This window comes from Cydia splendana, chromosome 15, assembly GCF_910591565.1.
Source record: "Cydia splendana chromosome 15, ilCydSple1.2, whole genome shotgun sequence".
NCBI classification, from domain to species: domain Eukaryota; kingdom Metazoa; phylum Arthropoda; class Insecta; order Lepidoptera; family Tortricidae; genus Cydia; species Cydia splendana.
The window spans coordinates 13345457-13355799 of record NC_085974.1 but is presented as its reverse complement, the minus strand read 5'-3'; the positions used below and the strand labels follow the sequence as shown (position 1 = coordinate 13355799).

General features: G+C 38.3%; 1 protein-coding gene across 1 annotated transcript; it reads left to right on the top strand.

The window, feature by feature from the left end:
• The first annotated feature begins 7468 nt into the window (after positions 1-7468).
• LOC134797277 (uncharacterized) lies at positions 7469-9153 on the top strand. Its single transcript, XM_063769504.1, has one exon. It carries the CDS (start codon positions 7477-7479, stop codon positions 8629-8631), a length of 1155 nt encoding a protein of 384 aa, XP_063625574.1. The 5' UTR covers positions 7469-7476; the 3' UTR covers positions 8632-9153.
• Positions 9154-10343: the final 1190 nt, after the last annotated feature.

Below are 10343 nucleotides of genomic sequence, written 5' to 3'. Positions count from 1 at the left end.
AATATCCGGGAAGATGTGCTCTTTTATAGGAATACCTTTTCTTTGGTTTATTTTATGAATAACATACGGTCTTTTGCACTTGGTTGGCCAAGCAACCAGCTGGTTTATTGGCCCATTTTTGGGATCGTTTTTAAATGAATGTGAGTCCAACGAATTATGTATTTAATAATTTCTCTATAAGCATTCAACAATTCTATAAGTACCTATATAAAATAAGTATGACTTTCTGTTCCATAAATATTACCTGTTTACCGCTTTTCACCTCACCCCACATTCAATCACCATAAATAAACTCTCGTTTCCAACCTTGCCCATCCCTCCTATGCGTAAACAGCTTGCGTAGTCGTACTTTATGAATGGAATCTTTCCCACCTTCATTTTCTCAGCAGCCTTGAGTTGTTGCTCGCTTATGAATGACCGCTTATTAATTTATCAATGAAAGCCGTACGTACCGGATTATAATGAATAAGGATTACAATTGTTTTAATCCCTCCGGGAAAGCTCAGTTTGTTTCTAAAGTTTATTCAAATTTATTTCGTTGAAGAATTTGTTTGGCTGAGATTTTTTAAAGAGAAAGTGATACGGAGACCTATAGGTAAGTTTTTACCTGCTTATTTTAAAAATAACAATAACGTTTTAGCATTGTTATAGGGTCAAGTAAAACACGAAATGTACCATCCCTAAGTTTAGTATAATCTTCTCTTTTAGGCTTTCCTGGTTTTTATTTTAAACCAGGTCAATTAAAAAAGAAAGGCCTGCCTGATGGTAAAGCGGTTACCCTATCCTATCCACCTGCAACTCCAGAGGTGTCTAAATCTTTTTGGGTAAATATTTAAGGCTGGCCTAGTTTCCCCTCTAGGTTAGAAGGACAGATGTCAGTCGCTTCCGTAAAAACTAGTGCCTACGCTATTTCTCGGGATTAATTGTCAACCGAACCCCATGCTCTCATGAACCGTGGCGAAAGCCTGGACAAACCCGAGGAAGATGATGATTTAAGATTGGGAGACAGGTATTTTGACATTTACTTGACATAAATTTAAAAGATTCGCCTGATTCTGGATTAATATACCTAGGTATAATTCTAACCTAGTCATAAACACATAATATGTCGTAGCCACCTGCGGTCAACCAAGGTCTCGTTGCGTAACTCCATGGATAATTCATGATACTACGCCGAGGAATGTACTAGACTCGTAAACCAATACTTTATAGGCCGAGACACAGAGGTATATTTGGTTGCCAATAGTTTAATGACAAGTATATTTTGACTATGTTTAAGTTTATGAGTATTTAATATAACTAGAAAATTCGACAATGATGGAATCACTGGAATAGACAATAAACTTGATAGTTCCTTTCAAGGTTTATCTTTAAACAGAGCGAGCAATAAACCATTAATCAAAGAACCTTTTTTTTTAATTTATATTTGTTTACGAGTTGTGAATTGTGTAGGTACCCTGGCAATCCTTTTTGGGGGATAAAATATTACGAGTATTTTATGGTTTATATTTTGGGATTTACCTATGCATAGTTTGTAGTTTATGGAGATCGTGATGTGAATTCTTATAATTTTGGCTCAAATAAATTGGCCTGCTATGCTATTAATTAGATACAGAAATATTAACATACAAATTTAACACAACTCCAATAGATAATTAAAATATAAAACTTAAAACCTATTATAATGTATTGTATTGAAATTTATTTTATGAAATAAAATAATCTAATCTTATCTTTTATTTCAGTTTGATATCCCCATTTATATCATTATATGTACATCGTATTTTGAAAGAACTAGCTCCTAAACTATGTGTCGCTTAGCCGCAGCTACGACACTTTATCACCATCACAATAAACCGTATCAAGTCTGTTGACGACTTATCAAACCTCGTATCTTCTATCAACGTCATACTTAAAACAACACTGTATATCAAACGTGTTAAGGTTGAAATCAAATGTCCAAGATTTAAGAATAACGTGAGATTTTGAAAGAAATTTTGTGACGTATGAATAGCACAGGCATTACTAATTCCGATCATATTTATACCTTTTGTGAGGATGCGATGGCTATTTGCCATGTATTTATGCTAAGTAATTTGTGTGTGTGTGTGCTTCGTTGTTAGGATAAAATAATGTGCTAGAGAATATTAACCTTCATTATGTGAAGTAGCTACGCCCCCTCTGTGACATGTAAAGATGAATTGTTCAGTTTAGGGTTGATTAGACCCCCTAGGATGACATGTTTTTTAGGGTTCCGTGCTCAAAGGGTAAAAACGGGACCCTATTACTAAGACCGCCCGTCTGTCTGTCTGTCACCAGGCTGTGACTCATGGACCGCGATAGAACCGTTGAAATTTTCACACGTATTTCTGTTGCCGCTATAACAAAAAACAAAATAAAATAAATGTTTAAGTGGGGCTCCCATACAACTAACGTGATTTTTTTGCCGTTTTTTGCGTAATGGTAGGGAACCCTTCGTGCGCGAGTCCGACTCGCACTTGGCCGGTTTTTCTTATTTGCCCTCTCAATGCTAAGGGTTAGCAATCTTCTTGATTTTGACAACAAATATTGCTATGATGTAATTTTTTCGTTGCTTAAACAACTATGGTAAGAGGAATAGATGTTCTTCATATACCAGGATTTTTACAATTCATTTACATTGACACTAGGTCTCCAGACAATCTTGCTGGCAATTCTACGTAATAAAGCTACCAGTACCATAGGGATGCTTAAGTCAGTTACAGTCCAGGATAATCCGTTTAAACATGCAGACTGTCCGATATAAATTAATGTAAATGTTGCTTATTTTTGAAGTGAAAACTTCTTTAGCGGCGCTGTGCACTTTTTGAGGTGGGGAAAAAATAATGAACTCGAGAATCTTTTCTACTTTATTCTTTTTTTTTGGTAGAAAGTGCATTGTTTTTGTTCTAAAAATATATTCCTCATCCTTAATTTATCCGAAAATGATATATTACATGCCCTAATAGGTATATAGTTTTAGAGAAATGTTGCTCCAAGTGAAGCGCCGCAGCGTCGAGCTTCCCCCCTCCCCCCCCCCCCCCCCCCCCACTAAATGAGAGGTGGCTCTCGACGGCTCCCGATTTGTATCTGCTCAAGACCACCTAAGAATCAACTGTGCCAAGTTTAAGCGCATAGTCTCAAAGTGCAAGGTCCCCATACAACGGTGTGCACTAACAAACCAGCTAAAAGGAGGATGGGTCAATTATACATAGTGCTGCAGACATTTTGGACTAGTCATTGAGTTTTCACTTCTGTCGGCACTCCCGGAGTGCAACCCGTTGTTTTTTTCACTAGTTGCCGGCCTTTGATATGGGAGTACCTACGTTATTTTCTTGAAGGTCGTATCGGTCTTGAAACCCTTTAAATAATACTAGTAGGTACATCTAGAGGCAAAATACTCATCGTAAATAACATTTCACAACTAAGTAAGACTGTTAATGAAGTTATCTCGATAACTTTATCTGTAACACGTCCAGTCGAACAGTTTCCGACCCTTAGACAGTGTTCCTTTCACTGTAGCAACATTGTAGCGGCCTGAATCATAGGGCGTGTTGCCTCTGTATTAATGTTCCAGTCACTCTATTAATTAGTATGCTGTATTATTGGTAATACTTAGGGCATACTGAATATTCCTGGAACTGGCCACTTAGAAAAAATAAGTCGATCAATCCAGAAACTTTCAGTATGGCTCAGTGTATCTGGGAGACCGAGGTTTGTTCGGAAAACATATAAAAACTAAAATATGAGCGCTTTTCTAGAGATAACACCTAGCTAGATCGATTTTCGCCCCCGAAAACCCCCATATAGCAAATTTCATCGAAATCGTTAGAACCGTTTTCAAGATCCCCGAAATATATTACAAGAATTGCTCGTCTAAAGGTATAAGATTTATAGTGTGGACCATAATTTGGGTCACAAAAACGGAGAGAAATTTCTATGGAGAATTGATTCTTCTTACGCCTTTTTCGCTTAAAAAAGCCGCATTTTTGGTGACGAAAGAAGTTGGTAAAACTTTAGCTATAAGTATAAGAATAAGTACATGTTTGCTACAGAAGATATTCCTGACTATTTAACGAAAGAAAGATCACAGAAGGAATAGTTAGAAAGAAACGAGATAAAAAGTAAGTGTCGATAAAATCCATTTACCAAGGCCACGTTGACACCATGGGACATTAACCCAGAACTGAATTTCGTTTTCTTTGACCATTGTCATATAATAAAGTAAAGTGAACGTTCGTTCACTTGTCCACATTAGGGTCAGCCCTTGCACTAAGTCAACAAAAGTGAAACCTTGCATTCGCTTTCTTCTGTGGGCATTTAGTTTCTTTTCCTTTACGTTCAATGGGCAGTTATTTTTAGAGCACTAAATGTTTAATGGAACCAGGTGGAATGGACCGCAGAAGCTCAAACAAGATAGAATGATGATCTGGTTAGGATCGTATTAGCAAACCGTTTGATGATTGCAGCTCATGACTGGTCGTTGTAGAGATCCTTGAGGGATGCCTACGTCTAGTACATATTTCTGATGATATTGATGATGACGTGTATTAAATACTAACCTTTGTAATGTTAACCAGACCGCTGATTGTAAAACAATTCAAACTGCAGTGCCTATGTTCAGATCGGTAATATTTGAATTCGAACACATTTAAGCAACTTAAATAGATCGTCGGCTATCGAAATCGCTTTGCTAGGCTGCTTGTAAACCGAATTGTACTAATCTTTATTTATTTGTAAGTAATCAAAAGAACATTACCTGGGCATTACGTCAAATGCCCTGCACAACCGGACACTATCAAGAACACCTTAAAGGCAAGTTGCTTGCGCGTACGCATGAATGGCGCAGCTGGATGCACCAATTATAGCAGTGCCCGACCCCGAGATAACCTTCGTCTGGACTTGCGTTGCTAATTATTTGCAACTTGATATTACTTATTATGTTATTACTTAGTTTAACTGTATGCAATGGATAAGTTATCAAAAATTAAAGCCTAGGCTGCTACAACAGCTGCTTTGTTAAACAAATAACTATTTTTGGACAGTCAAGATTTTAACTAAATCAGACTCAAGTTTTATTAAATATATTGATTAGATACAAGAAAAGAATAGAAGACTGTAAAAAAAATAAGAAGAAAAAACACAATGACTTAAGTTATCTGGTCAGGATGCGAATATACAAATAAGACGTCAACATTCCAATGTTATCCAAAATCAGACAGTGATACAAAGTTACGTGACAAAAACAGTCTGGATATTTCTACAAGCATTTATATGCGAACTCACATTTATAAACGGGTCTATCGCGAATTTATTTTATTACCTTTATTTACCGACTTTCCGATACGTTTCACAGGTCGTGGTCGCGCGCCGCGACCAGCGGCTAAAGCCGACCACTGACTAACAGTCCGCCGGACGGGTAAGTAATGGAACGTATACAAACCTATAATATATTGCTCAGAATATATAAATTCAATTAGTATAATTTTGAATGGCATAACGTGCAATAAGTATAACGTGCGATACGTATAACAATGAATTCTATAATTTTATAATGTATAATGAACTTTACATATAATATCGTTTATGATAAGTATAAAAAGGTATAACGTTGAAATAATATAATATACAAAACAAATACCACGCAATAAACCTAACCTTTTATTTTTCTGGGGGGAACAGTTCTAACCTAACGTAATACTTTTCTGGTAGCAGTTTCTTTCTCTGAGGGGTCACAGTTCTAACCTAACCTAACCTACTTTTCTGGTAGCAGTTTTTTCTGTGGGAGGTCACAGTTCTAACCTAACCTACTTTTCTGGTAACAGTTTCTTTCTCTGAGGGGTCACAGTTCTAACCTAACCTAACCTACTTTTCTGGTAGCAGTTTCTTTCTCTGAGGGGTCACAGTTCTAACCTAACCTACTTTTCTGGTAGCGGTTTCTTTTTCTGGGGAGTTACAGTTCTAACCTAACCTAACCTACTTTTCTGGTAGCAGTTTCTTTTCCTGGGGAGTCACAGTTCTAACCTAACCTAACCTACTTTTCTGGTAGCAGTTTTTTTTTCTGGGGAGTCACAGTCTTAACCTTACCTACTTTTCTGACAGTAGACAGTACACGATGACCTATGAAATACTGAGCTATACAAATAATTTTACTGATGTTTTGTTCAGATACCGATAATGTTATTCATTATTTTAATTTATATGCATAATGAATGTTTTATTTGTTTTAAGGTGTATGTGAAGTCCCCAATCCGCATTGGGCTAGCGTGGGGACTATAGCCCAAGCCCTCTCGCGCATGAGAGGAGGCCTGTGCCCAGCAGTGGGACGTATATAGGCTGAAATGATGATGATGATGATGAATGTTTTATTAAATGTAATTAGTTTATTTGTATGTTATACCAAACAGCGGTATGTATATTGTATGTTATATTATTTTTATGTTATACTAATTGAAAATATAGATTTAGTGCATTATACATAAGATTAGTATACGTTTTGAACGTTTGTAAACTGAAATTATACCAAAAGTTCGTATTCATTATGATACGCACCCCCGCCGGACGATATCGGCCGGTCAGTTGTTCGGAACTGTCAAATTTTTGTTCTAAAGCCGACCACTGACTAACAGGCCGCCGAATGATATCGACCTGTCAGTTAGAACAAAAATTTGACAGTTCCGAACAACTGACCGGCCGATATCGTCCGGCGGACTGTTAGTCAGTGGGCGGCTTAACTGACAGGCCGATATCGTCCGGCGGCCTGTTAGTCAGTGGTCGGCTTAACTGATGTCCCAGCAAATTGTCAAAACAGAGATTTGTTAGTTGCACAAATATACTCAGTAGGTACCCGACGAAAAGTCTATGAAAAAGTTTGGGGTAGACATCACATTTTCAAATCACCCACTACACATAATGTTAATTATGTTTCACAGCTTCATTCTTGCGATTTATAGTTAACATAGTGTAGTAGCACCCCCAAGCATCAGCCTTGCACGGTTTTTAAAGTTTTGTACTGGCAACATTTAAAAAGAAAAAAGTTACCCCTTCCACTACTCCCACCTGGCGACGGTTGGAACCACCATTTTTACTTCATTGTTCATTCCCGTGCTCAAGCCTTCGCACGCGTACCTTCCACTTTCAACATGGGGAAACGGAAGAACGAAGAGGACAATATTAGGAGAAAGATCAAGAAACTGGAGTCAAGATTGCTACGACAGACACGTGGCCGATCTAGAATTATATATTCTTCAGATTCTAGTGAAGCAGATGGTGAGTTACTACATAAGCTGATGAAATTCTATTGGAAATGTGATGCGTGTTTGCTAATTGCGGGCATTGACTGTCACACATAACTTTTGTAACAGCTTCAGGTCAAATTTTAGACCTATCTCAAAGACTGTGATGCGTATTTGCTAATTACGGGCTCTTACTGTCACAATTATGTCTGTTTGAGGTCAAATGACCTGTTTTGAGGATTGTGATGCGTATTTGCTAATTACGGGCTCTTACTGTCACGCTATTCCTTCCTCGGCTCAATTGTACAACAAAATACAGAACGTATTGTTCTTTTCAGACAACATGATAGTTGATTCTGAAGAACGTTATGAGCGAAGCTCGTCGCCGCGCGGCCACGTGGCCTCGCCGCCGCCGCCTCGCACCGCAGCGCCGCCGCCAACACCAGCGCCAGACTCGCCGCAGCAACCACCGTCCCAGCCCCCGACGCAACAAGAGCCGCTGCGACCAGCCTCTCCGCGCCCAGGTCCGTCGTCTGCTCCAGATCTACCAGAGACACAAGCCCAGGTACTTTCGTCTTCAGCGGGGGATCAAGAACTCGATGACGACATTTTGCTAATGCTAGGTGATGCTCCAAAACCAGAACTGGCGTTAGGCGACAGCATACACAAGGACGTGGCCAGTAGGTGGCATGAAATCTTACTAAAAGGTTTACAAAAGGAGGTTAAAGAAAAGCTTTTTCAAGAGTACCTCGTGCCCAGCAATTGTGACCTCATAGTTGCTCCTACGCTTAACGCCGAAGCTAAAGCGGCATTAACAGATAGTTCAATAAAAAGAGATCATGCCATAATGGAAAAACAGAAGCAATTAGGAATTGCTCTGTCTGCTCTGGCGCAGGCCATGGATCAATTGCTTAAACCAGATGCATCTGTGCAAACAATCTTGAAACCAGTCAGTGATGCTTGTCGTATCTTATGCGATAGTCACTACTTAGAAACAAAAACACGTCGCTACTTCGTAGTTTCGTCAATTAACACCGATCTGAAAGAGACGCTTACTAATACGGTTAGAGACGGTTTCCTTTTCGGAGATAATGTATCTGACAAATTAAAAGCCGCTCAATCTATTCAAAAGTCTGGTGAAACATTAAAACACACACCTAAACCGGTTAACAATCGTTTTAATAAAAATAATTTTGTACTTAACAAAAAGTCGCAGAAAAACAATTTAAACTTCAAACCCCTGCATCAAAGGACGCAGAGCAAGCCCGATGCAGGGCACTACCGGCCGTCGCCGCGCTCCAGCCGCCCGAGCAGCGTCCGCCCCCCACGCTGCTCCTACTCGCCGCGCCGCCGCAGCTACCGCAGCTACAGGAGATAGCTGAACACGAGGTACGGTACGCAGGACGATTACGAAACTATACCCATAAATGGGCACAGATCACTTCTGACCCTACGATTCTTGAATGGACCCAGGGGTATAAGATTCCTTTTACCTCTGTGCCTACCAGAAGAGATTGTCCTGCTGTTTATTCCAAGACAAGATCGGAAAGATCTGACTATGAAAAAGCTATCAATAAACTTTTAGAAATCAATGCCATTTCAATGTGCGAGCATGATCCCGACGAATTCATTTCTAGTATTTTTCTGGTACCTAAACCAAATGGCGAGAAAAGGTTCATTCTAAATTTAAAATGCCTCAACAAGTTTATCGAAACTCGCCATTTTAAAATGGAAGACTACAGAACCACGTCTAAATTGATAACTCAGGATTGTTATATGGCTTCTATTGATATTAAAGATGCTTATCTTTTGATTCCTATATATAAACCGCATAGAAAATATCTACGATTTATGTTCAACGATACTTTATTTGAGTTTAATTCTCTCCTATTTGGTTTATGTACCTCGCCATACGTTTTCACTAAAATGCTAAAACCTATAGTCGAATACTTAAGACTTCACAATTATCTGTCGTGTATATATCTGGACGATATATTATGTGTGGGTAGATCTCATGATGAATGTCTTGCAAATGTTACTGCATCCAAATCTTTATTAGAAGATTTAGGATTTATTATTAATAGCGAAAAAAGTTGCTTTACACCAAGTACAAAATGTAATTTTTTAGGATTTAATTTTGACTCCAAAAGAATGACGTTAAGTTTACCTGACTCAAAAAGAGACAAAATAAAAGATAAGCTTACGACATTTATCCGAATCTATAAATGTAGATTACGCGAATTTGCTAGATTAATTGGTCTTTTAATATCTGCCTGCCCTGCTATACAATATTCTTGGTTATACACTAAACTTTTAGAACGTCATAAATGCCTCAGTTTACTTAAACATTCTAACTATGAAGTTTCAATCACAATATCATCTGAAATAAAGGATGACCTGAGCCTCTACCATCAGTTTTAACATTGACATAACGCTCACGTCTACGTAATTTACTTTCTGTACATCTCGCTTCCACTATTGCTCGCATATGCGAGTACGAGCGAGATGCATAGAAAGTAAGTTACGTAAACGTGAGCGTTATGTCAATGTCAAAACTGGTGGTAGCCGTATTGTACTGGTGGATTAAAAATATTGACAATGGTTTTTGTCCGTTCAGATTTAATCAATTTCAATTAGAAATATTTTCTGATGCATCGAAATCTGGCTGGGGTGCATACTGTAATAATCAAAAGGCGTATGGTTACTGGAAAGCGAGTGAACGTATTTTACATATTAATGAATTAGAGTTAAATGCAGCTTTTTTGGCTTTACGGACATTTGCAGACAAAGTTCATAATTGCGAAATTCTTTTAAGAATCGACAATGTTACCGCCATCGCTTGCATAAACAGAATGGGCAGCGTCCAATTTCCTCATTTAAATCGTATTACAAAGGAAATCTGGCAGTGGTGTGAAAGGCGTAAAATTATAATATTTGCATCATATATCAATACTAAGGAAAATTATGAAGCCGACAACCGAGTGGGAACTAAGTAATAATGCATTCGTAAAAATAAAACAAACTTTTGGTATGCCTGAGGTCGATTTATTTGCAAGCCGTTGTAATACTAAGTGTTCTCTATACGTTACC

Coding starts and splice junctions, on each gene's coding strand:
- LOC134797277 (XM_063769504.1), top strand. CDS start 7,477: ATGACCTGTTTTGAGGATTGTGATGCGTATTTGCTAATTACGGGCTCT.